This window comes from Letharia lupina (assembly GCF_014066315.1).
Source record: "Letharia lupina isolate WasteWater1 chromosome Unknown contig_14, whole genome shotgun sequence".
In the NCBI taxonomy this organism is placed as follows: Eukaryota; Fungi; Ascomycota; class Lecanoromycetes; order Lecanorales; family Parmeliaceae; genus Letharia; species Letharia lupina.
The window spans coordinates 129,258-154,751 of record NW_023502983.1 but is presented as its reverse complement, the minus strand read 5'-3'; the positions used below and the strand labels follow the sequence as shown (position 1 = coordinate 154,751).

At 51.1% G+C, this 25,494-nt stretch overlaps 8 protein-coding genes and 1 non-coding gene across 9 annotated transcripts; 4 read left to right on the top strand and 5 right to left on the bottom strand.

The window, feature by feature from the left end:
* Positions 1-337: 337 nt before the first annotated feature.
* Positions 338-1,422, top strand: HO133_002046 (uncharacterized protein; the record flags this gene model as incomplete). The annotated part of the gene is made up of 3 exons (XM_037292973.1): positions 338-340; positions 455-492; positions 549-1,422. 3 exons carry the CDS (start codon positions 338-340, stop codon positions 1,420-1,422), a joined length of 915 nt encoding a protein of 304 aa, XP_037150626.1.
* A 774-nt stretch (positions 1,423-2,196) lies between these two features.
* Positions 2,197-6,049, top strand: HO133_002045 (uncharacterized protein; the record flags this gene model as incomplete). The annotated part of the gene is made up of 3 exons (XM_037292972.1): positions 2,197-2,248; positions 2,373-5,288; positions 5,340-6,049. 3 exons carry the CDS (start codon positions 2,197-2,199, stop codon positions 6,047-6,049), a joined length of 3,678 nt encoding a protein of 1,225 aa, XP_037150625.1.
* An 824-nt stretch (positions 6,050-6,873) lies between these two features.
* On the bottom strand, positions 6,874-9,231 carry HO133_002044 (uncharacterized protein; the record flags this gene model as incomplete). Its single annotated transcript, XM_037292971.1, has 3 exons — positions 6,874-8,876; positions 8,939-9,073; positions 9,126-9,231. 3 exons carry the CDS (start codon positions 9,229-9,231, stop codon positions 6,874-6,876), a joined length of 2,244 nt encoding a protein of 747 aa, XP_037150624.1.
* A 2,098-nt stretch (positions 9,232-11,329) lies between these two features.
* On the bottom strand, positions 11,330-13,177 carry HO133_002043 (uncharacterized protein; the record flags this gene model as incomplete). Its single annotated transcript, XM_037292970.1, has 7 exons — positions 11,330-11,557; positions 11,625-11,712; positions 11,762-11,849; positions 11,899-11,918; positions 11,968-12,037; positions 12,083-12,776; positions 12,836-13,177. 7 exons carry the CDS (start codon positions 13,175-13,177, stop codon positions 11,330-11,332), a joined length of 1,530 nt encoding a protein of 509 aa, XP_037150623.1.
* A 356-nt stretch (positions 13,178-13,533) lies between these two features.
* On the bottom strand, positions 13,534-15,256 carry HO133_002042 (uncharacterized protein; the record flags this gene model as incomplete). The annotated part of the gene is made up of 3 exons (XM_037292969.1): positions 13,534-13,668; positions 13,719-14,496; positions 14,547-15,256. The coding sequence occupies 3 exons, from the start codon at positions 15,254-15,256 to the stop codon at positions 13,534-13,536; spliced, it is 1,623 nt and encodes a 540-aa protein (XP_037150622.1).
* Positions 15,257-16,529: 1,273 nt separating this feature from the next.
* HO133_002041 (uncharacterized protein) lies at positions 16,530-17,450 on the top strand (the record flags this gene model as incomplete). The annotated part of the gene is made up of 3 exons (XM_037292968.1): positions 16,530-16,752; positions 16,809-17,015; positions 17,089-17,450. The coding sequence occupies 3 exons, from the start codon at positions 16,530-16,532 to the stop codon at positions 17,448-17,450; spliced, it is 792 nt and encodes a 263-aa protein (XP_037150621.1).
* Positions 17,451-18,091: 641 nt separating this feature from the next.
* On the top strand, positions 18,092-19,465 carry HO133_002040 (uncharacterized protein; the record flags this gene model as incomplete). The annotated part of the gene is made up of 2 exons (XM_037292967.1): positions 18,092-18,153; positions 18,574-19,465. The coding sequence occupies 2 exons, from the start codon at positions 18,092-18,094 to the stop codon at positions 19,463-19,465; spliced, it is 954 nt and encodes a 317-aa protein (XP_037150620.1).
* A 3,116-nt stretch (positions 19,466-22,581) lies between these two features.
* Positions 22,582-23,110, bottom strand: HO133_002039 (uncharacterized protein; the record flags this gene model as incomplete). Its single annotated transcript, XM_037292966.1, has 2 exons — positions 22,582-22,948; positions 23,067-23,110. 2 exons carry the CDS (start codon positions 23,108-23,110, stop codon positions 22,582-22,584), a joined length of 411 nt encoding a protein of 136 aa, XP_037150619.1.
* A 1,405-nt stretch (positions 23,111-24,515) lies between these two features.
* On the bottom strand, positions 24,516-24,635 carry HO133_002038. Its single transcript has one exon. It is a non-coding gene; the product is annotated as a tRNA-Leu (tRNA).
* Positions 24,636-25,494: the final 859 nt, after the last annotated feature.

Here is a 25,494-nt window from a genome sequence, read left to right as displayed (position 1 = left end):
TATTTGCAAGAAAAGCGTCACAGTCCACTGTACATCGTCAACTCTTGTGGAGCCATTTCCATTGGGTACCAATGCCGCGGTCTCCATTGGAAGACAGAAGCTGTCTATTGAATTTGAGATATGTATACCAAACTCATCCAACAGCCTCTTCAGAATCAGTAGAACACGCGTGGAGGATATCTCCCTCAGGAGGCCTTTGTGCGGCTTGAGTTTTTTGGCTCGTCACCCACCTGACAACGCAAGCGAGATCTGATGCCCACAAACTTTCCTCCGCAAGCTCTGATCGACACAACCACAATCAACAGCTTGACAACGACAACAAGGCATAGCCGTCAACATGGTAAGTCTTATGTTGGAGCTCGTGGCAGTTCTTCCATGCTTGGAGACGAGTCTCTGCAAGATGCTTCGGTATGGAATCTGAAGCGCAAATTGCTGACTCCGGGTTGTGACACAGCCTTTCACCAAGCTTGTCAAAAATAGCGCCTACTATAGGTAAGTATCATTCACGGTCTTTCCTCTATAGAAGCTAGCTACTGACAACAGCACAGTCGCTACCAAACCAAGTATAAGCGTCGTCGAGCAGGAAAGACCGACTACTACGCCCGCAAGCGTCTTATCACTCAGGCCAAGAACAAATACAACGCTCCCAAGTACCGCCTCGTTGTCCGCTTCACCAACAAAGATATTATCTGCCAGATCGTCACCTCGGAGATCACTGGTGACAAGGTATTCTGCGCCGCCTACGCTCACGAACTCAAGCGTTATGGTGTCAAGCACGGCCTCACCAACTGGGCAGCCGCCTACTGCGTTGGGCTTCTGATCGCTCGTCGCGCTCTCTCAAAGCTGGAACTCGCTGATACATTCACTGGCGTTGAAGAGGCGGATGGCGAATACAAGCTCACTGAAGCTGCCGAGCACGATGGCGAGAACCGTCGCCCATTCAAATGCTTCCTCGACGTCGGCCTCGCTCGTACCTCTACTGGTGCTAAGGTCTTCGGAGCCCTGAAGGGAGCATCAGACGGCGGCATCTTAATCCCCCACTCCGAAAACCGATTCCCCGGCTACGACATCGAAACCAAAGAGCTCGACGCCGAGACCCTACGCAAATACATCTTCGGCGGTCACGTAGCAGAGTATATGGAGACTCTCGCCGATGACGACGAGGAGCGCTACAAGTCGCAGTTCCAGGGCTACATTGATGATGAGATCGAGGCTGATGGGCTTGAGGAGATGTACCAGGAGGCCCATAAGGCTATTCGAGAGGATCCGTTTATGAAGGACGAGGAGGAGGGAGAGGAAGAGAAGAAGTCGAAGGATGAGTGGAAGGCGGAGAGCAAGAAGCATAAGCTGCCGAAGATGAGCTATGAGGAGAAGCAAGAGAGGGTCAAGGCGAAGATTGGGAAGGTCAAGGAGTCGATGTGAGGGGGGTTTGTGGCATGAGAAAGTTTGCTAGATGGCGTCGGCATACGTTCAGCAAGCAGGTAGAGCTAGAACAACGAGCCAGCAATGAATAAAAAAGCTCTCTGAATGAAGGGCTCCTCATCCCATTGTTAGGTTATCCCCAACCATACATTAAAAACCCCAACCTCTGGCGTTCTAAACATCTGGACTCTGTGGTCTCCTGACGGTAATTAATTCATCAGGTATGTTTCTTCTCCATCAGGCCAAAGTAGCTCTTTTTTTCCACATGTCGCCACGCCAAGCCCTTTTACTCTCGTGCTCTCCACTTCCCCAGAGGATCAGAGAATGAACCCGGCACACCAGCATGAATTTGAAAATATACTTCCTCAGTTGCAAGACCTTGAACGGCTTCATCGCAGCAAAATTACTTGGAACTTTGCACAGATTGGAAACCACTCTACTGGACGGAGGCCCTCGGTAGCTGATCCCGTAATCATTGGTCCCGCCTCTCAGACGACAATGTGGTTTCTCGAATCTTCCCACGTGTGATGTAAACAGAGCGTCTCCGTCCACAGTGCTCGTTTGAACGTATGTCGCAGCGCTCGCTGAAGAGGGAAACTTGGTAATCATGGGCATCATGCGTCCTTTTCGTCGATAGCACCCCCAATCCGCCTCGATTGGCCTCCTCGGAGTGACCCCGCAGATCGCCATGCTGGGCGCATTATCAAAAGTGGCATACTAATTCCAACATTAAACGGTTCTCGAACGCCTAGTCAGAGCTCATATTAATCAGTCATGGAGGGCATACATGGTGTCGACGTAAGCTGGTTGCACCACTCGCCCAAAGGTACGCAATCTTCCTTCTCGCTGACCTCCACCACATATTGGAAGCTTAGACGATGCGGAGTTGGGCGTTGCCGCCAAGTTCACTCATATACGACTCTGCTCCGAATGCTGATGACTGTACATAGATCACTATTCGAAGAAGGATTCGATCTCCACTCCCTCCCCAGATGAGAAAGTTTTGCCAAACAAGCAGGATCCCTCACAAGGCGAAGACGAGCCGACTGCGCCCAAAGCCAATGGATCCTCTTCTACACAATCCCATAGTCATGTACATCGTCCTCATATCCTTCAACGTGCGAGCTCAGAGAAAGTCGAGCCAGGTCCCAGCTCTCCCAAGAACCAGAAAGATCCCAAAGCAACCCCAATGGGCCGACGGAATTCGTGGATGTCAAGCCTAAGCTCAAAGTTCTCCACCAATTCAAATTCACCTAACAGCAGCACCGGCTCACTACCATCTCCTGTCTCAAAGTCGCCACCCAACACCCCTCAACCCGACTTCTCAAATCCTTTTGGCGCAGCCGTTACACCAACAGTTAAAGATGCCAAAAAGACAGACACACCTCCCTCCACCCCACCAAATGTTGGCAAAGGTGGGCATACATTTATACAGAGCGCACTGAGACGGCTGGGATCCAGCGGTGGCGGCAGCACCGCAAAGGCTGCAGGTTCGTGCGGAGTCTGCCCAAGGAGGACGATGAATGTGGATCCGTACCGTGAAAGGTGTTCACTGCCAGATCTGGATCTCAAGAAGCTGCGGAGGGTGGCATTCTGTGTAGACGTCGAAATTGCAGGCGCAGCCCAATATACCGAGACGGAACCGCAAGCACCACCTGCGCCGTCCCTCACGGAAGAACCGAGCCTCACTAAATTGGAGCACGAGACCGAGGCTAAGAAAACGAAGGATCAGAAGCAGAGGAAAGGAGAGGGTGCTGCGCTGAAGAATCCGAATACAGTGGCAGAAGAGAAAGAGAAGGACGGAGTCGTCAAAGCTTCTGGAGAAGAAGTGAAACCTGCACCACCAGAGAAATCCCAAGAGTCCAAGGCTCCGGAGAACAGCGAGGTCAAGGAACCTACAAGGAAGAAGGAAAAGAAGAAGCGCTCTGAGGGCGAAAGAAAAGAGCGTAAAGAGCGGAAGCACCAGGAAGCTTTGGCCAATGGTTCGATACCCATTGAAGTACGTCGGGAGGGCAGCAGCAGTAGCGCCAACGATACGCCCACTGGCGCTGACACTCCGCCAAAGTCTCAAGATCGACCGACAACCGACCCTCTACGTATATATCGACGATGTTGTCAATTGCGAGAGACGCCCATCTTAAAACGAATAGTCGAGCAGATCTCCTCACCATCTGCCTGCCATGTCATGACGCCGGGAATCCTCTCAAGTCTGGATCTCTCAGGTTACTGGATGCAACTTCCAGATCTCATCACCCTCGGGGACTACCTGGCTGTTGTGCCCGTCAAGAGATTGGTACTAGAGAATTGCGGCTTAGGAGATGAAGCTGTACGCGTCATACTTGCTGGACTCCTTGCTGCGAAGACACCGGAACAAGCTAAACACAATAGGAAACTTGCTAAAAGGATTAATGGTGGGACTACGGAAGTGACAGAGCAGCTTGGCGTGATCGAGAAGCTTATATTAAAGGATAACCCGAAGGTTGGAAGCGAAGGCTGGCGACATATTGCCCTGTTCATGTACATGTCTCGATCATTGAAAGGTATCGATGTGTCTATGATACCTTTCCCGAAATCATCAGCAATGGCGGATAGCGTCAAGCATCATCACCACACTCCTCTCCATCATAGTCCTCCTCCGCCTGGCCCGATCGAACTTTCAACCCTCCTGCAAGAAGCACTAGCCGAAAGACTTGGAGGTAATCGTCTGGAGGAGCTTATCATGGCCGAGTGCGGTCTGAGCACCGAGTGCATTGGGAAGATCGTTGACGGTGTCATGAGATGCGGCTCTACCAGGCTTGGTCTTGCGGGTAACAACATCACTCCAGAGGGCTTGGGTCATGTCATACGCTACCTACGGAGCGGAAAGTGCGAGGGTCTTGATCTGGGCGGCAATGATCTTAGAGAAGACCTCAACATGCTGGCCGAGGCAGTGGACGAGAAGAGCACACTGTGGGCATTGAGTCTTGCCGACTGTAATCTTGCACCATCATCGCTTGAGGCCCTACTCCCCGCCCTGGTACAACTTCCAAATTTCCGCTTCATCGATCTGTCTCATAATCGCGATCTTTTCCTCACTCGACCGACTGCTCTTGGACTGATCCGAAAGTATGTACCTCAGTTGCCCATGATCAGAAGGATACATCTCATGGACGTGGCAATGACACCCGAGCATGCCATTGCTTTGGCAGAAGTCTTGCCAGAAAGCCAAAGTCTGGCACATCTCAATATTTTGGAAAACCACCTTCTTTCACCGCTGGCATCGGCAAAGACTGAAGCAATGCAAGAGGAAGCTTGTGCTTTGTACGCCTCTCTGATGGCTGCCGTGCGGGTCTCAGACACCATTATCTGCATTGACGTTGACGTTCCAAGCCAAGATTCGAGTGAGGTTGTCAAAGCTCTGGCGAAACAGGTTGTGGCTTATTCACTGAGGAATCTTGAACGCCTACCTCTTGCGGAAACGTCAGATTCAGCAAAAGCGGCAATGGCTGACCCTCACGGCGGCGAGAAGCAGTTGACAGTCCCGGACATCCTGCTGCACCTCGTAGGTCACATCGATGGCTTTCCGGGGAACCACGACAGTGATGACCCAGCCCCTGATGACGACTATATCGTCGGTGGCACAGGCGTGGTCAAAGCACTGGATATATGTCTGAACAGAGCTGCTGATGGGAGAAAAGATTCAAAGGATTTGTCACCGTTACACAGCGGTACTGGGACGCCAAAGAAGGTCCTGCAGGGAAGCGAGGTTTCAAAGGGTAAAGCCCGAGAAATGTCGAAGAACCTGTTGGACAGTGCGAGGAAGATCAGAGCGAGATTGCAGCCGGCTTTGATCAAGGAGGCCAAGGGTGGCGATGATTTGAGCTACCGTGGGTGCACACCTAACCATTCAGCGTACCTATTACTGACATCTCTTTTAGGACGTCTCCAATTCCTCGACTCCACCCTCGAACGCATGATCGAGCGCTTCGAAAACGAATACCCCGAGACTCGCCTACCCAAACCCACGACCACGACCACCGAACCCTTCTCCGACGACAACGCCAGCACCTCCTCCCTCGAACACCCCAACACCCTCATCCACCCCACTCCCACATACCCAGCCCTCGAACCCGCCTCCCCCGACCAAGAAGACATCGACGAGAGCACCACCCCTCTCATCCGTCCCGCCTCCGTTTCCCGCCGCACCTCCTCCCCCAGTCTCGCCTCCCGCCAAGCCCAGGAAGAAGGCCGCATGCACCGCTTCAACCAGCGCATCAAACGCGACATCTTGCGTCCCGAGACCGAAGACCACGCCCACGGCACGACCGGCACGGAGTCCGAAGCCCAACACCTGCAGGACCTGCGCCGGCGGCTCGAAGCGTTCGAAGGCGGCGAGATCAAGGAGAGGGTCGAGCGGCTGGGCCCGGAGACCGTCTTCGACATGATCCGCGCCACGGCCGCGGAGCTGTCGGCGTGGGAGCGGGGCAACCCGGCGGGCTTCGAGAGGTTCAAGGAAGCGAGGGGCCACGCCTTGGCCCTGTACGAGGATCAGAAGGGCGGCACGGGCTTCCCGGCGAGGCGGGATCCGCCGCCGAAGGTGGGGGAGGATCCGGCGCCGACGGGGTCGGGGGAGCCGAACGGAGCTTGATCGATTCCAATCCGTCTCGTCGTTTCTTCTCTATTCTATTCTATCCTGTTATCCAGTTCCCTCGATCCTGTAGCGCAGCTCGACGCGGGTCTCCGGGAGGCCTGCGAGCGTTTCGTTTCGTTTCGTTTCGTTTGTCGTTCCCTCCCTTGCCTTGCCTTGCCTTACCTTGCGTTAGCGGGCCAGCGTGATGATTTTTTCAATAGGTGGAATTTGAATGAATGAGTGAATGGATGTGTATGTGTATGTGTGTATGATTGAACGATCGTATCGCAGCACCGGAAGTGTTTGTGAGACCCAGCTCGGCTCCCGTCGCTTTCGACGAGTATCCCTGGCGTCGGCTTCTGGTTCCCGGTGTAGCAGTCAGCCTGTGGATGTGTATTGGTGGGGTGGGGTTGATGCACGTTCACTGCAGACGGCGAGGCAAGACGGATGGCATTTCAAAACGGGGCATGTAGGTAGTAGTCAAGCATGAGTATTACTGGATGAATAATCTCCGAACTAATTAATCCATTCTCCACGTCACACCGGCTTAACCAAGGTGTGCCTCGGGAACCTTGGGTGTCAAACACCACGTCACATGGGACCGCTGCAAATGCTCCAGTACATGCTCTCCTCGAAACCAGAAGCTGCGGCAAGCCGTGTTTCACGGAAACGGAAACGCCCACCAAGGGTGCAAGATATAAACATTAGGATTTAGTTTTATACATTGGGAAGGGGAAAATCAACGCTCGTCTGGAAGGGTATAAGGCTTTGTAAATGCAAGGAATCAGATAGATGGCATGGAAGTATTAGCGGTATCACTATGATATTAAGGATTATGCAAATCACATCATCATGAGGCGTGTGGTTCTTCTTTCGGGGAACCGGCGTCCAGGGCCCAGGGAAGATGGCGTTGATGTGCGTGCGGCGCCAAAGGCGTGTTGCTCGCACAGCGTCTTGCCGTTGAACTCGAAATAGTCGTCTCGGAGTATTAGATGACAGTCCTGACAGCTGAAGCAATAAGGGTGGAATTTCTGCTGCAACTCAGTCTCCAGGTACTGTCCCTCGATGCCGCGATCGCAATTCGTGCACAGCGAATCATTGAGCTCGTGATAGTGTCGCGCGCAGTATGGTTGATTGTTCATGACGTAGAAGTCTGCCGTCGGAAAAGGTCGTTGACACGTTTGGCACACGAAGCATTGCTTGTGATATCGTCCAGTAAGCCGTCCATCCGCTGAGCTGACAGATTTCCCTTGGATGAAGGCTCCACAACCACGGCAGTTACCTTTGTTGGCGGGTGATGGTCGTCGAGCTGATGGGTTTGGGTACCTGGGATGAGCTGGAGGTGCTGGAGAGACACGAAGGTTGTTCATTTGGGGAGCGAAGGAAGAAACTGTGTACTCGTCTGGAGATGTAGCAGACGAACGATTTCGGACTGATCCATCTTCATGTGGAGGAAAGGTAGCCTTCATTGGACGGAGTGGGGCTGGAGATTCCATTCGAGATGACTGAAGGTGACCCGCAGTTTGTTCATATTGCATTGGTATCGGCTCTTCGACGCCGAAAACGAAACCCTTGAACATACTGCTGGCTTGATTATCACCAGAAGCGTGTGCATTCCCATGTTTTGGCAACTCATTGAGTGGCGGACTAGACCTCGAGCTGTCACCCTTCATACCAAAGCTGTAGGATTCGTTGGATGAGGTCGATTCGTGCGGCGTGGAAACCGAGCTGCCACTCTTCGCCCCAGAGCCGTAAGATTCGTTGGATGAGGTCGACTCGTGTGGCTTATGGTTGGGATTGTCATGCACCAAGATTTCTGCGGCTTGGGCAGGCATGGGTACAGGAGGTGCATCCCCAAGCCTTCGATCATCCCGTGATTCAGTGGCGTGGTGGTTCACAGACTGCTCAGGGCCGGTTTGACCTACGGCTGGGGAGACGGCACGACCTCGCACTGATCGAGAAGGCTTGAAAGAGCTGGTACTACCGATTTCGCAAAGAGGTTGCATGGCAGCAACAGCAACAGAAGGTCTAGGTTTGTGTGAGTGAACCGAAGGCTCTGAATGTGTCTTATCCATTTTCGGGCGAGATTTGAAGGGAGCAGCGTCACGATCGTTCTTTGGGAGTGTATGCGAGCGGTCCTCATGTCCGAAGGAACCGAAGTCAAAAGATGGTAGAGGCACATGTGCTGAGCCGTCGGACTTGTCTTGGAAGTATGGTCTGGGCATCGACGGTATAACGGGCACTTCTGTTGTACCTTGGTTTGATAAGGATCTAGGCCCAGCCGAGATGCTTGAAAGAGAAGGATTGCGTGTGTAATTCGAACTTGAAGTCGACGGCCGCTGGACATGTCTTTTGGGACTGGCCGATCTCGAGGTTCTGACGAAATCGCGACTGCTGCCCATGGAGGGCGACTTCCTGTGACCTGATGGATTAAAGTCCCCATTTTCTCTAAGGTTGAAAGGGCCTGGCGCGATGCCGTTCATCCTCTGCATCAGAATTCCACCACCACTCGCTGGTGAGTTCAATGGCGCGTGCCTAGCAACTGCACCGATCTGTTCCTGGGGACTGCCCGATCTCGAGGGAAAGTTGAAGCTTGATTCCAATGGTGTAGTGGGAGTAGTACTTTGTGACCTGGCCGTCGGGAAGGGAGGGAAAGCACAGTCCTGGGGCATGGGTAATACCGGCGATACTGGACGACTTGGCAATGGAGAGGTGGAGCTTCGAAGTAAGGGCATTCTGAATGGAGATTTGGTGCCGTTGCTGTGGATTGCAGGTGACGCACTCCGCGCGGTATGCACGGCCATTGACTCTGGCAAATGCTGGTCTGCTTGGAGGATTGAATCGACTTTGATGATATAGTCAGCTCGAGGATTCTATGTGTGTATGTGAGCGGATCCGGTCACATACATGTAGCAGCGGCATTAAGCCGTGGAGGTATGGGCTTCTGGGGCCTGGAAAGGGGAGCACCCATTGTATGTTTCAGAGTCGTTGGTGCAAAAGGGCCATTCAAAGCATGGAGTCGAGAGCTGGGAAGAGGGGGAGCTGCGGTATGATTAGTATGTTGAAGAAGCTTCCGTCGAGGGGTGATAGGTACCTTGAGAGCAGACATGGTCTCCCATCATTGAGATAGGGATCTCGACATTGCAGTTTGAGCATTTGATTGATGGTAAGAAGCCTGACGCACGGGTTGTGTTTGCCATGTTTGCTTGTCATCTCTGTCCCACACTAAGACCCGCGTCGAGGAATGCTCTCGTGTTGTTGGTGCACAAACATGCGTCGATCCGTGACCCCCAGAATGCCAACCTGCTTGCTCTCTGTAGATGTGATGAATCGATACTATGTGGATGTATGACGATTGTTTGTGGCCGTCGAGGTAGGATTTACTGTAGGCGCCGAGTGGATTGACAGGAGCGAGGGATGGGAGGTCATTCATTGGGCCATTGACGCCCAAGGGAAATGAAGGTGAGTGTCGAGCCTTTGGCTCTAGAGAAGGAAGGATTGGCTGTCTGGACGTTGAAGGAGAGACGTCAATCAATCTCCACTGCTCTACGAACACGCTGTTGAAGCTGTGCTGCTGAGGAATTTGAAGAACAGAAATGCAGAGATGGAGGGTGGAGCAATCCCTTTGAGGCACGCCACTAACCGAGTTCGTCTAGGTTTTTGATACGATCGAAGCTTGGCGCTTCTCGACAATCTGACAGACTGACAGGAAATTATGGCAACCTGGAGAGAATAAAAGTAGTAATAAAGTAGGCACTTGGTCTCCTTTTGAAGATAGCTACTTCATCTACCTCGACGACAAGTAAACAAGTAGCAGATGTGGGGGGTGAATGTGGATATTTGCTTGGCTTTCTTTGAATGTCATCAAATCTCCTTCTTTTATTCCCGAGTCTCCAACTGCAGCAAATTCAATATTTTCTTGGTTCCGTACTTTAGTACTGCCGTCTCCTGCAGGTCAACCGCACTAATGCAAGGGATAGCGGCAGCTCGTCTTGGCGTAAAGCTTGTTGATCCAAACGGAGATACCCCTGAAGATCCTCGCGTCCAACTTCATCCCGTCAATCTTAACATCAACACTCGACTCCGAAACGCGAACTCCTGTAGGAGACGTTGGCATGGTCCAATGTGCAGAATGTCCTTTACAGTGGGAGTGACATGTGTATCCCGATAAGAAACATTTGCTGGCTCAGCTCATCTTTCGGAGCCACGTTTCAATAGGGGCAGCTGCGCGTACAACCCTCCAACCTTTAAATCGATACAATCGAATAATGTTCTGCACCGTGAGTGGCCGTCCACAGTGTTTGCTTCCACGAGACTCCATATGAAATCCCCATTCTCAGGTCGACCGGTCAAGGTGGTTAGGTTAGGGTCAGGCTCAGATATGGGACACGTGCTTCGTCGGCGTCGAGGTATGGCAGTCTTGGAGGGGAGGAGGTACGCCTGGAGGAAGTGGGCATATGTGAAGCTGTGCCTTTTCTATATTCTTAGACCTAAAAAGATGATTCGGTGGGGTTTTTCCTGCCTGCCGACCCTGCCACAGTCTAAGCGCCAAATACCAGATACAAACGAGACTCCTTTCTCATCTCCGGGAACTCACCGCGCTAGCTGCAGATGCACTCAAATGTATATCTTGACTCAGCAGTACTATTGTATCTCCGTTTCCACGGAGTAGTATCAAAGATCCCTGACAGAAGTGCTGCTCTTCCGTGTCGTTGCAAGTCTCTAGACCTGTCTCCTTAAATAAAAATAGGTACCAAGGTCCGATATGGAGGCAAGCGATTCCCGCGACCTGTGGCGTTAGTTACTCAAGATGGGATGAGAGGTAAAGTGTTGGGCAAGTGTGGGCCACAACTACTTAAGTCGCGCTGAAAAGCCATGATTCCATGGACCCACGACTCACTAATGATAGCATCATCGTTCTTCAAAATTCCGCTCCATAGCAGACGAAATCACAGCTGGAGCATCACACTATACGACATACTAACAACACTGATGACATCTCGCAGTGACACTTCCATGATGTACATTCCGGGCTGCGAAGGCTCCTAACGTCTGTCTTCTTTTCTACAACTACAGCAGAAGTTCAGAATCTGCAACTGGCATTCCAATTCAAACTGTGGACTCCATTCTCTTGGATACCGTTACAGCAAGCAAAAGGATTCCAGATCTGTTTCTGAACGTTCTTAATGACGAAAACCGGCGTCGCTGAGCACATGAGCCGAACATAAAAGCGAGATACCTTTCCCATACATCTTCAGCTCAGTCCAAGCCAGCCTCGCGGGTAATATTCCTATCTCTTCAGACAATTGTAACCCTTAGAACGCATAGCTTGCCCACATCCTCACTCCACCCGAACATAACAGCAAGCTTCAAGAATAGCAAACGGTTCTCCAGATACTTCAGCAGCGTCAGATTCGAACCAGCCAGCTCTTCTGCAGTGCGGCCCAGGAGCTGTCCCCATGCGTCGTCAGACCATACGAGCTTGCCGCAGGTGATGGCGCCGGTTTCATCTATCAGGAGTCCCACCTGGAAATATGTCGATTAGCGGTGCGAGAGGATCGGGGGCTGCATTTGGCGTCAAAAGTGGGCGTACCAAGCGCGGATTGATGCGCAGGACCAAGTCTTTCTCGCACTGCTTGCACTTTGTGGTGATAGCGTTGGCGAAGATCGGGACACCGCAGCTTTGACGGCAATCAGCGAACGGCTATTAGCAATCTCCGCTGACCTCACCACTCAGTGCACAGTAGCATGTTGCGTTGATAAAGCGAGTAGATGTTCAATTCAACAATCGTCAGGCTGAGATATCCGACGTAGCGCTCTAGGAAGCATCAGAAGCCGTCTGTCCAAAGTGAGAAAATTTGTTTGACCCGCCGGTGCTGCTCGAACACTACCATTCTGTTAGAACACGCGGGAGCTTGAGCGTGATGCCTACCTACAACTCATCGATATCGGCCAACGTAAACACAATCCTCAGCTCCGACTCCGCAGCCTCCTCAACATCAAACACTGTCCCCATCAGCCCCACCTAACCCCACCGACCGAGACACATACCACCCTCCGGAAACGGCTGATTCACATGCTCCCTCTTCGTCAATCTCTGCGCATGGCCCCTCAGCCAGTACGCATCCGTCATGCACGGGTCAACATCCACATGGGTATTATTGGTCAGCGAGAGTAGTGGTCTCCCGTCACCGTATAAGCCAGGGCGCGTGACGAGAAGGACTGTGTACGATGTCTTCCAGTAGGCCGGAGAGGAACAGTGGGGCCCCCAGAGGGTGAGTTTGGCATCTGCCGTGTCGTCAAACACGTTGACGTCCACTTTCTCAGCTTCTTGGCCTTTCTTGGTGACGACTAGGAAGACGGTCAGCCCACCGTGTTCGTCTTCTGTCCTTGGAGCAGGGCAATCCTCACACTTCTTTCTCCCCCCAATACTCTTCACACATACCAGAATCTTCCCGTCCGCAAGCTCATGACCTCCCTCGATAAAGCTCTTCAACGTCATCAACCCATCCAGCTGTTTGCCATCGCGATAGCCCAACGGAGTCTTGCACATCACGCTATCATCGCTCTGTTCTTGCGCCAGGAAGTAGCAGCTGTTGTCTCGTTCGGGAAAGATGGAGGTGACGAGAGATGTGTCTTGCACAGTCAAGGAGCTGGACTCCGCGTTGGAGACGTGAGGTGTCCAGATTGAGACGAGCAGGCCGAGACGGAGATTGTAGTCAACTTTTGCGTACCAGAGCTTCACCTGTGCGTGTCTGTAAGTGGGTGGCTCAGGGCAAGTAGACTTGATGGAGGGGTATTCACTGAGCAGGCTCCAGTATCGTCTTTGACAGCAAGCTTCAAGCATCCCTGGGCAGCCTTGGGCATCTTGCTAGGTGTCGCGATGTGATGGAAATTGACGATCCTGCCCATCAGCGCTACGCAACCTGGGCCAGGGACCAGATCGCCAATGTCAGTCTCGTTGTACGTTGTGCGTGGCTGCCATTTGTGCAATGCAGGGTGAAGAGCGGCCTCGATCTCGGAGGAGGAGAAGCCATCGCCGGTATCAGAAAGTCGACGATGCTGCGGTGCTGGCTTTTGCGTTTTCTGAGCAGAGGGAGTTTCTGGCTGGAAGAACGATTGGATGGAGGCTATTTGCGGTGCCATTGGCGGGGATCGAAAGGTTTGATACTAATGAAAAGTATGGGAAGAGAACAATAGAGTCTTTGCGCCAGCAGTTGGAGAGTGATGGATAAATGATGGTGGAGTTCATTGCATTCATCCGATATCTCGGCCGCATTTGGCGCTAATTTATAGGGCAAACGTGGAGGACGTCACAACGAAATCAGAGCATCAAGCATGTATTTCAGTCATTGCAGATCGAGTCAGGGGGCATCTTCCTTGAGCCTAAACGAGAGTACTAAGGGAGCCTCAACCTACAACTGCAAGGCCACTCGTCGCGTCCTATAATCGCCATCCACTTCTCAGCACATCCTACATCAAAACCAGTCCATGAAGCGGGCTTAGAACATTTTGTGCTCCAGTGTCATATCAGACTCTGGCTGGAGACCAACACAAGCGCGGAAGATGTTGGTCAAGGCCCCACGCTGCTTGGCCAGGGCATTGACAACTGGCGTGCCTGGAGGGGTCAAAGGAGCCTAAGGAAGTCAGTCAAAGTATTTAAAAAAAAGGGATTCAGAAGTCTTACCTTCAGCATGTAACTCAGGATGCTAAGCACGCTGTGGAAGCCCTTGTAGTCCTTCGTAGCAGCCCCGTCACCTTCGCTGGCCTTCCAGGTGATACGAGTCATCATCTCAGCAACGATAACAAGATCGATAATCAGCGGAGAAGCCAAGAGCGAGTCCTCGCAGACATTGAACAAGCTGATGGTCTGATGTCCACCCATGAAGATCTCTGCATAGTATTCATCAAGTGCGCGCTTATTATCTCCAACGGCTGGCATGTACTTGATGACCACAGTGTGGTTAGGATGCTCTCCAGGCTTGTAGAGCACATTGTTCGCTTCGACCATGTCGTCAACAACGTTGGATTTTGAGATCTCCTTGGATCGGAACTGCTTCTGGGAGCTCAAGTTCATGCCGTCATTGTTGCCCAGGTGGTTGTAGCTGGCGATCGAGGTGATTTTGATCCCCGCGTTGATCATGAAATCCACCAAGGCGGACTTCATCTTGGTCTGGCCCGACTTGAAGTCATCGCCACCAATGAAGGCACCGTGCTTCTCAGCAAGTTCGATAGCACCGGGAACAAAGGTGTTTTGAGGCGAACCGTTGATGAAAGGTGCGTTCTCGAGAATGCAAGCAATTGCGAAGACAGTGGATGGAGAGACCTCCTCGTGTCCAGATTCGACGGCTTTCATCAGATTCTCAGCAGTGTCGTTCACACCCTCGACGAGATCAGCGTAACGCTCGGTGTTGGCAGTCCACTGCACGATGACTTTGTCTAGGCCATGAACTTCTTTGAAATCGCTGTTCGCTCGTCAGTCACAGTAGCATGGCTGGAAGGCGGTAGTCCATACCGAATGTCTTTGCGCAGCAATTCGACATGAGCCATACTGGCTTTGGAGCCCTCAAGGCAGTTGTCGGCACGCTCTCCCTGATTCGCCGCAATGAAGTCTGGGTAGTAGATACTGGGAAGAGGCTTCATCTCGGCCATCTCTTTTTTGACCATGCCCTTCAATGTAGGCTCCAGCACAGCCGCTCTGTCCATGGCCTGAGCCAAATTCATACCACTGATATCCCATCCGCCTATCACAAGGTCGTTCGGGTGAACCATGGGCAGAACATCATGGAACGGGATGTTGATCTCTTTGCCAGTGTTCGCTTCTGTACCAAGCTTCATGGTCGAGCTCATGACAACAGAGCCATAGTAGTTGGCAGCACGAGGTCCTTCACGAGTATCCCAGACCAAACCCCGGCGATTGGCGATAATGCCTGCGGTGACGGTGGTGCCATTGTTTCCGCCCCAACCGACCAGCATCATTCCGACCTTTCCCACCTTACGTTCGACCTTGAAGTCATAGACCGTCTCTTTTGGGGTAGCAACGTACTTGCCATCCCCAGCTTGAGAGACGGAAGTCGTACGGTAGACGTACTTGCTCTTGATCTCATTGTCCGTGTAATCGACGTTGGGCGAGTCGACAGTGAAGAGGTCCTTGTGCTCGTTGGCCACTGTAGTATGCCCGGTACCATTGGTGTATCCATTGGGACCTTCTGCGTGAGGAGCCATATTTGCGGGTTGATGTTGATAGTCTTGATCAAGGATCTTTCTTATCTAGTGTAGGGCGAGTCCGATGCACCTCCTGGGGCGGAAGAGCGTCGGCCTCCGTTATAGGGGTGATGAACACTATTGGGAGGAGCTGTCAGTGACCATTGCATTGGGCTAGTTGCTTTGTGTGTATAGCCTTGCACGGATAGAGTGGACTTGTCCCACATAGCAGGAGTTCAATTGGGAAGAGGGGAACATACGAATTTAACAAGTTGGAATACGTCTTGCCGGTGTTTGTGACCGCACTTCAAGGTGCGATCTGAAGGTAGAGGAGGAAAAGAGGATTATCTTCCGTTGTGCTTCCGAAAAAAGGTGTGTTGATTTTTTGGAAGAAAGAGAGGAGAGTGGATTGTGTGGCTATTTATCCAACTCTTCCGAGATTGACCCCACCACTAGTGGGGCCATGACTAGCGATAACGTAAAGTATGGGTACATACAGGGCATCAAGTCCAGATATCCTTGCTTCGTTGCATTCGACATCGTTACAGAGCTGGCCGTCTTCATATTTTTGGGCGGACGTAAGGCCAGATGCAGGTACTGGCGGCGCCGCCACTATTGGAGCGGGATAGGGTCAGATCGTTCGAACCAGGTGGATCATTTGGTCTATTGTCCGTACAACCAATATAACCGTCAATCGGAGAAGTATTTTCGATGTACATCTAGTGTGGGGGTGAAGGAGTTGTACACTAGGCTTTGCATCGGATGCAAGACGACATGTGTGCCTCTTCACGCTAAACCTTAATCAGATCTCCACGTTTGGCAGCGTGTCATATGTCATCTCATGCTGTTCTGCCTGGGCTATCATCTGAGCTGACTTTCAGTATAGACACCAAAAGCACTTATGGCTCTTACTACTGCTACTGCTCCTGCTCCTGCTCCTGCTACTGCTAATAAGTGGCGCCTTCATTGGTGGATCGCGGTCCAGACTTGCTACTTTGATGCTATCTTGACGTAGGGCATAAATCCGCCACAAGATCATTGGGAAACCGTCGCTGACTGAACATGCTGTTCAACGTGAACCACATGACTGGTATCACCTCGCGTATCGCATCCACACGCAACAGAGGGGATGTCGCTAATTGGACTCATTCTATGCGTGGTCCACCTTAAGCACCTGTATATGCGCTGCCAAAACTCCCGATTATATCTTCAGCTTTCCCCACGTATCGAAGATGATAGGTAGTCCATCTAGCTTCTTCGCTGATCAGATACATCTTAGATTCAAGTGGTCAAAATGAATCTCACTTCCTCGCTTCTGGCTCTGGCGAGTCAAAACCTCTCATCAACTCTTCAGGATATTGGAGGATACTCGTACTGTCAAGAGTACTACGGCTTGTTCCCCAACAGCCGTGACTGCGTCAAAGCTATTGCTCTTCTTGAGAAGGGGAACACCGATGTCTCATACGCAGTCCACAGTGGTATTGGACCACACGCCTTACCCTTGAGTAGATCATACGGTCAGTCTCTATACCAGGCTTTTTGAACCTTGCCTAATATCCTGAATGGGTTTCAGGTACATGTATGATCCAAGTCGACGTAGCTGGTCCGCGCTTGCCCCGAACCTACGATATCATCCCCGACGAAATCCGCCATTTGGCAGATGAAGTGCTGAACTCATGCGTCACTGGCCCTTTCGAAATTGGCGGCTTCGCAACGACTGATCTCCAGGTCATGAATGGCTGGATCACGGCTGAAGAGACTGAACTGGATAGACCATTCCGTACGTCTTACCTAAATCTCCTTTGCATCGGAGAGAGACTTCGATCCGCGGCTGATGTTCTAAACTTCTCCAGCAACGTCCACCGCCTTCCTCACAGTTACCCTCGCCCAAGTAGTCCCCGACTGGCTGTCCCCCGGAAACTATGATCCCGTCATGGCCTTCCACTTCTCGCAAGTTGCACTACGCGCAATTGACCGAGCATTTACTTTACGTGAAAGAATTGATCTCCGTGAGCGTGCGGAACGACTGTTGCGGCAAGGGGAGAGGATGCAGCCGAGAGGGAATCGTGTGCCTTGGTGGGTGAACCCGGATTCGGGAGAAGAAGCCAATGGGACAAGTCTGGAGACAGGCAACGGGACGGTATCTATCGATCTTCCAGAACCACTGGCCAGCGTCGCCGACACTGCCACCTCGAAGCAAAGGAGAAGGTCATGAGATAGCAATACTTGTTTACAGCGAGGCTCGCATGTTGCAACGATTATTCGATAGATGAGTGGTGTGCTGAATCACTACACAGTTGGAGAACGAAATGATATGCTATACGTCATACCACAATGCACTGGAGATACTCTCTCCTGTTCTGCTTTCAATTTTCTCTACTCGATCAGAGCCTCATTCTCCAGGAAAAGATGATGAAAAGAAACAAGATGGGGGATGGAAATCCTTGTAGCAGTCCGTCCAGATTCGATCTTCGACTTCGCCAGTGCGTTACGGGGCTGGGGAGAGCGAAGGTCGCTATTATTCTTGAGAAAGTTTGCACCCGCTGTTTGCCAGCTGTACTTCACCGCGTGGCATGCACTGTGACAAATACAGCATGTGTCAACAGTGCTCCATCCATGGGAGATATGGTATAGCAAATCACAAGGATTTCCTGGCCTCCGGACTGCGAATAGAGGACTTGCGTTATGCTGGATTCTGCCCCCGAAGATGTTCAGCTCAAACTCTCGTCTTTTGGCCATTAGTGGCTCGCGAAGGCCAACCTCGTTGAGGGTCTAGCGACCAGGATTGCGAGCGGTGTGGTCAAATCTCTTAATGCTGCTTGCTAAATGACGGTCCGGATAATGGTAGGAGTGACAATGACGGCCGGGCTGTTCTTTTTGTACCTCTACTATGTAGAAGTAGAGCATCACCAAATACCGTGAGTCACTAGTTCCTTTCAGGAGTTTCTGTGTTGAAGCTAGCAAGCACCGATAACAACAATCGGAACGTGGTGCGAATTGCTGAGCAACTTGCAAGCGCCGATGGCGCGTCCTCATTCCGTTGCGATTATGGTATCATACAATGGTAACGATGTTGATAGTACTAGCTGGTTTCAGTAGTCTATGCAACAGTACTGCTTCTGTCAAACCGTCCCCTGCCATCCCCGATATGGTGTTTACTCCACCCCCTACAACACTTGTGCACCGTCCACGCTAGGATGGCTGTTATATGACACCTGTACTCTGCAAACTGCCGAGATCATCCTCCCCTGCGGAGCCTTCATACCATCTACCGCTTGTCCAGCCTCAAAAGACGCATATCAAACATCCATCATGGCGACTACGCAATGAGCCAGCAGTGTACACTCCCATGATGACCCTTTCTCAAGCCAGTCATCATCTGGCAACTTGTCTGGCGGTACAATAGCAGCAATTGCTATTGGCACCGTTCTCGCTGTTGGCGTGGTCTTTTTGCCGCTCTTCTGCCCGCAATTCTTGTTTGCTCGGTTGATGAAAAGCCGTTCCCGGAATCGCCGTTTACACAGTGAAGAGGTTCCTCTCGAAGACCTACCTCCTCAGCGTCCAGGCCGGGCGAGCGGTAATGATAGAAGCAGCAGCGGAGCAGATGATGCAAGGAGCAGAGGACGGCGCCCGGACATTGTAAAGGGCGAAAGCACTCAACCTCACGGTAACCATATCATAATCAGCAGGCCCTCAGGATCTTCTGTCATCATCAACAATAACATCTATATTGACTCGCATCATTACATGCAACCACTCCCTGGTCTAGATTCTCAACGACATTCAGATCCCGTACCACCAGTAATAGGAGTAGCTCGAAGCTCACAGCGGTCTTCTGAATGCCGTGACCCTCAGTTCGATCCTCCACCGAACGGCGGTATGCCACCACAGAATAGAAGACGCGGTGAACCCCCTGCGCCGCCTCTCAGGGCACCTACACCCGAGCTACCTGGGGGTTTCAGCTTCTGGAATGTGGGGAACTGGGACCGCGGCGTTGCGTCAGGACAGTTACCGCGTTCTCCTGTTCGAGCGATGACAGACTCGCCAATAGAAAGCAGGGAACAACTTCCAGTTCGACGGCGTGAAGGTTCCTGGGCGCGAGAAAGAGCATTCGATATTCCAGGAGCTTTCCCGGAAGATGAAGACGCTGGGGAGAAATTTCGACTGGTCACGGCCCCAGCGCGAGTGCACGCGCCCGGTGCACCCACCCATGGGGACGATGGATTTTAGGTACGAGAAGCGCGGGAAAATCGATGGAGAAGGCAGGAAAAGGAAGATCGACGTATGTTCATATTTCGGAGAACACTTCCCCCGATCGAACTCTTGGTTTTGAGCCGCAAGACATGTCTCGCGAGCGCTTTCGACTGTTGAACTTGTCTTATTTCCTGAGTAATCTGCTTCAAAGAAGCCTTGCTAAATCTGAAATGTGCAGGTGAAAGACAGGAGAGAGAGGATAGGATTGAGAGGGAAGATAGATGCGAGAGACAAGAGAGGGATGAAAGAAGGGAGAGGCAAGAGCGAGAGAACAGGCGTGAGAGGCAGTGAGGAGGTAGAAGACTTTCTCTCAGATATAGGAGACTGCGTGGGGGTGCACATGGCTTACTATTGGGAACGGGCCAAGAAATCATAAGGGAGAGAGTGATTGGATAGGAGAGTTTGATGGTTGCTCGCGCTAAACCCTTGCTAAACCGAGTCACCCCTGGAGACCAGTACTCTACGTCTAAGGAAAACCCAACATCCGCTCCCAAATAGCGTCTAGATTTGGAAATATACTGTTGATTTCGGAAGGTGTCCAGCTCACTAGTCCTGGCCTGTCAGTAACAAGGACACTGTAGATCACTCCTTTGCCTACTTCCAGCACACCAGTTGAACATTCCAGCAGCAGGAAGCGCAGAGGCTACTCTTTAAGATCCCATCAAGCTACCACACCATGGAACGCTTCGCAATAGAAGGTTTGGTCTAGATAGTTGGCTGTCTCACCCCTACTGACACCCTCAGCCAACTTTTCCACGTCACCATAGCTAATGTGATTAAAGACGACACTCGACGTCGAACCTCAAGTATATGTTTCCAAATCCGCAAAGGCAGCCTCACTCGGTAGGGAAGACTCCGTTCCATTTGCTGATCAGCAACTGTGTGTCGGCGCTCGTCATTGGCATGCAGAGCCCCGGCCACCTACCACAGACGACAACAATCTCCGCGAAGTGCAAGAAGGAGACGAATACAGTGAATACGATTAACATGACGAGGGGCCAGATGTCACCAAGATTGCAGCAGTCGTGGAGCACGACCCACATGAAGGCTATGGAGGGCACTTGGTTGCCATCTTCATGCAAGCTCTGGCGTCTTCCGGCCTCGGCATCGAGAGATTCAAGATTAGGAACGACGAGCAGAATCTCGTCCATCCTGATGGTATTGCAAGGGTCTCTGTCACGGGTATGAGAGTATATCTACTGGCTGCCAGAGTATGAAAGAGCTTAACCGACTTAGTATCTTCTAAACGAACAGGAAGGAAGGGATGGCATATTTTCGAATAACACCTCCTTATACACATAAAATGAAGTAATGCCTTCCATATTAAGATCTGCAGCCTTGGTGGGAGAGATACAGTCTCTCCTGCGTCGATGAGACTGATTATCCTTCTATTACTAACGGACGAACACGTCCACTAGACCCGTTTCTGGCATCGAACAGACTCCAGGATTTGCGGAGTCCGACTTTATCTACATTGCAGTCTCAGCAGCACGGGCTCGCGGGATTCCCGAAGAAGCTTGAGACCACTACGGCTGCAGAATATCCACCTCATCCGCGGGACTCGGTTGGCAGCATCTCGGTATTCGAAGGGCTTATTCCACCTTCTGAAACATGCGGGAGCCTTCTGCAATCCCAGTAATGAGTGGGATGTGGTTTATGAAAAGGTGGAGAAAGTGCGTCACTTGGGTGTATGGACTTAGATTCGCCCAGCGCCAAGTGAATGGTGACTTTCTTGCACACTACAGTGTGTTGTGTTATGTATACTGGATATGAGCTGCATGAGCATGGTTGAACACTTTAGGACTTACCGAGTGTTGGAAGTGTTCCTCTACTTGCTATTTGAGGAGCTTGAAAACATTCTTCTTACGTTCATACCTGGTTTTTCATACACATCTTTCCAACAGTTCCCAAAAATTCACACTAGGACCTTCTTCATCGAGTCTTGTCAAGAAACACAAGCACTGTAGCCATGTTACTGTCCACGTTCTCCACCTCGAACAATATCATCATCGTTCAAAGTCCAACAGCAGCTTTCTTTCCATTCCCCAAAGACGTCCATGGTGATTTAGCCCCAACACAAGGTCTCGAGGAACGTCAAGGGCCCAGTTGTATACAAACGGTTGAGGTCCCGGTATGGTATGGTCTGGACTATAATACCTGCGCCATGCAGACTACGACGGTCCCATGCTCCATCTCTTTTCCAGTAATGACCTGCCATACTTCGCGTCCTGGTCTAATAAGACCACCACACGGCATATAGGAACCACCAAACTATGGGTAGTGGTTGGCATCACGATTCCCCTTACGATCTTGATTCCAGTCGTCGTGCTATGGGCACGCTAGAAGCTCGGTGCTCCTCGACGTGGTGGGAAGTGGAGTATCAGTGTCCAGCTCGAGAAGAACGAAGCCAGGAAATCGACTTCAACGGCGACCACCCCATGAGGACGGCATCTTACAAATCCGTACCTCAAATTTTGTTGAGAGGTATGAAAATGCAAAATGGGGTATGATAATGTAAGAAATCCATAATTTGGGGTATGAAAATGTAATCTGCCCGATATCTCCAGGATAAGTACTCCGAATTCCACCATTTGTTACGCCGACAATTCCAATATCCTGGCGACTTTTCAAAAAAGGAAACGAAGATAGAGCTGGCTGGAGAGCTGGTTGAGGTGCGGAAAAGGAAAGAGCAAGGAGGAAGAATTGATGACTTCTGGAAGTAGATCCTCGTTCCCCTGGCGACAGCGCCATGGGAGATGTCTCACGGAGTTGAAACCGTCAGAGTAGGACGCTCTTCGACCAGCCCAACTTCGAGAGAGCCCCTTCCTCTATCCTCCGATCAAGTCCAACCTCTATGACGAGTCGATTACATGACCCCACCTGGTCCACCACATCAATGTAATACAAGATGAAAGACACAAGAAAGCTCTCAGAGACTTCCTACACAAGGTAGGAGCCTGTGGCGGATTTTGGTACTTCGACTCCAAGCTTTGTTATGGTGCTAATGACTTTTATGCTCAAGAACGAATCCAAGCCCAGAGAGTCAATGAAATCGGGATCGTTACCGCATATCTCTCGAAGATCATCCACGGTCACTCCGCAGTATCTCCAATGGCTCTCATGGCTCTGATTGCAATCTCTTGCGACACATCAATTCTAGGGAAGGGTGGTAGAGATTCGAATGCTCTGTATGGGCTAGGGTGAGTCACACGATTCTCCAGAATTCCGTCCTTGGTGGGTTGTATTGGAAAAACCCTCTCTACGTTGGCACACCTACCATATTGCCCAGATTCGTCGGCTCTGAGAGGCAGACTTGAGATTTCGTTTGGGAAGAGCCGCACATTCTTAAACCACTTCCTCTCGGCACGAATCGGTTTAGATACGTCTTCCGCGGCAGGAAGTTGGAATGGCCGTGAAAGATTGGTTCTAGAGATGTCGAACCAGACGCTGCATGTGGCACTATCAAGGTTAGTTCAGTATTGTAAACTTAGAATAAAATAGAGGGAATGGGTAACATCTCCGGCCTCCGGTAGCGAGCGTGGTGAACTCTCGTATCTGACATCCCGGCCTCGAATACTTCATCACCGGCTGCTGCTCGTATAGTCCGATTACGAAAGCCATGGTGATGGTCACGCCAGAGACAAGCGTTCCTAATCCAGAGTCAGATAGTGGTTGTCTTGAGTCGATGCCGTTGAAAAGCTCGTATTCGCCACAGGATACTTTCTCGTAAGCAGATCCCACTTTGAATTGGTCAAGTACGATCGCGTTGATCTTCTGTCTGGGTGGTCAGCGCCTCGTCCTCTCGAAATTGCGAAGGCCAAATACCTGTAGATTGTACTCGGACGGGACTGGCAGAATCCGGCCCAGAGCAACATCGATTTTGATAGAATTGTTGGAACCATGTATGTTGTAGGTCTGGAGCTGAAGTGGTGCTATTTTGCCGCATCAGAATATCTATTATCTGCTTGTCCGTGGTCCATATCTGGCTGACTAGATCCACCAGCATGGCAACCTGAGGCGACAGACAGATGCCGTAGCCTTAGAGTAAATATTTTCAATCCATGCGCTAAATCGCACCAACTGAGTAGATTGGTGAGCCTCTGCGCCTACCGAACTACTTTCTTGTGTCACATAGCTCTAAGCTGCCAGCTCACTTGAAACGTTCGAGGCCGCCTCTCGCGAATCGGCAATGTGTTTCTCCAAAGTCATCTGTTGCTGCGCGATCTCTTTAGAGACATGCCAGGACAATGTACTAGATATCCTCAGTGTCAATCTTGTCGTACAACAAAGTAGCCGCTTACAGATTCAAAGTCGCCAACCGCATATTCAAGTACCCCACATGCGCAACCAAATAAGCCCGCAAGCTCTGTACCTCTGTTTCCATACTGAACCCCCACTGTAGTTTAAGCCGCCATAATTTGGAGACTCTCGTAAGGCCTCAACTTCCCTGCCAAATCATCCAACCGATGATGTGACGCAAGAGCAGGGACTTTGACAGCATTCACTTCAGTCTCTTGCTGGTTATCAGCTTGCAGATCTACGATCTCATCAAGTGCACGCGGAGTCCGTTCAGCTCGAAGAGGAGCTCTTGATGTTCTGACGTCGACGAGGTCTGCAGTGTGGATACGGTATTCTTAATTGGAATATCGGCCGCGATGAAATCGCCGACGGAGATTCCGAAGGACTATGTGGCCGTGATCTTTCATGAATGCTCGTCAGTGATTTTCACCGGTGTGGGCAAAAGCAGCGTGAGAGTCAGTACCAGAGCATCGCAGCCTTGTAAACAGATCATGTGACCATTCGTAGAATATCCACTGAACATTACGTTGATAGGATGAAGCCAACTGGATTAAAGACACTAATTGTCAATATACTAGATATTTAAATAGTATCGATTTAATTAAGACTTTACGAGTACGATAATTATTGCTTACTACTATATCGATAGTATAAAAAATTTCTATTTTTTTGGATTTGGAGTCCTTTCACCGTTCCTAATATAAACGATATCTACGGGGAAAAAAAATGAGAAGGGTGGGATTCGAACCCACGCGGAATTCACCAGATGCTTGTACCAACCTGTTAAAATCAAGTCGAAAAGTTTTGAAACTTGAGGCACCCGCCATAACCACTCGGCCACCTTCCCAGTAGCTGCTAACTCCTATTTGATTATATATTACTTCAAGATAGCTAGTTTCAAAGCTTTCGCCTCAGCGCCGCGTAATTCAGGGATGCTCTGAGATATGGAAACTCAAACGTTTAATATTTAGGCAGCAGTCCAGCTCTCAGGGCAGCTACAGAGCCGTTGTTACCGATCAATAATACCGTTAGGGCAACTCCGCATTTCAGGTGCTAAACATACCTACTTTCACAAGTGAGAAGGCCTCGTAAAACGGCGTTGAGATCATGTCATATCAGACGCCTTCTCGCCTGCGTGCCTGCACACAAAGTATCCGCGTCAAGTTGCCTCAGTCCCTTCAGACGTGCCAAGGTGCCAGTCCCCTTCGGGTTAGCATGCTGACTTCGCAGCCACTCTTATCATCGTGCGGTATCACTAAGGGTCCAAACCCTAATCCCGAAGATGAGATCGAAGATCGCTGTGAGCATCATGCTGCTTTCTATCCGATGATTGATGGTGAAAAGGACAAGGTTGTGCGACGGTATAAGTGGTTGGAGCGAAGCATTCCGAGGAGGGAAGGTTGAGGGAACCGAAGTATGTCGTAGGTCTGATCTTGCAGACATGGAGGGGCGCGTTGAGGAGTTGACGGTGAAGGGGAAGAGGATTGGCACTACGTCGGCAGCGTTGGCCGAGTAATGAGAGCGAAGTGCTGCAAGTTCTCGTCTTGGGTACTACGACGGTAGGTGGTCTTTCCTTTGAGAGCTGCCCGACTCGGCCAAATGCAACCACCAACATATGCTCCAGGGACTCATCAGCCTGCGACGAACAACATCGTCGTGATACTGCTCTGGTTGTCAAATGGTAGCCACACTCTTTGTCTGCATGG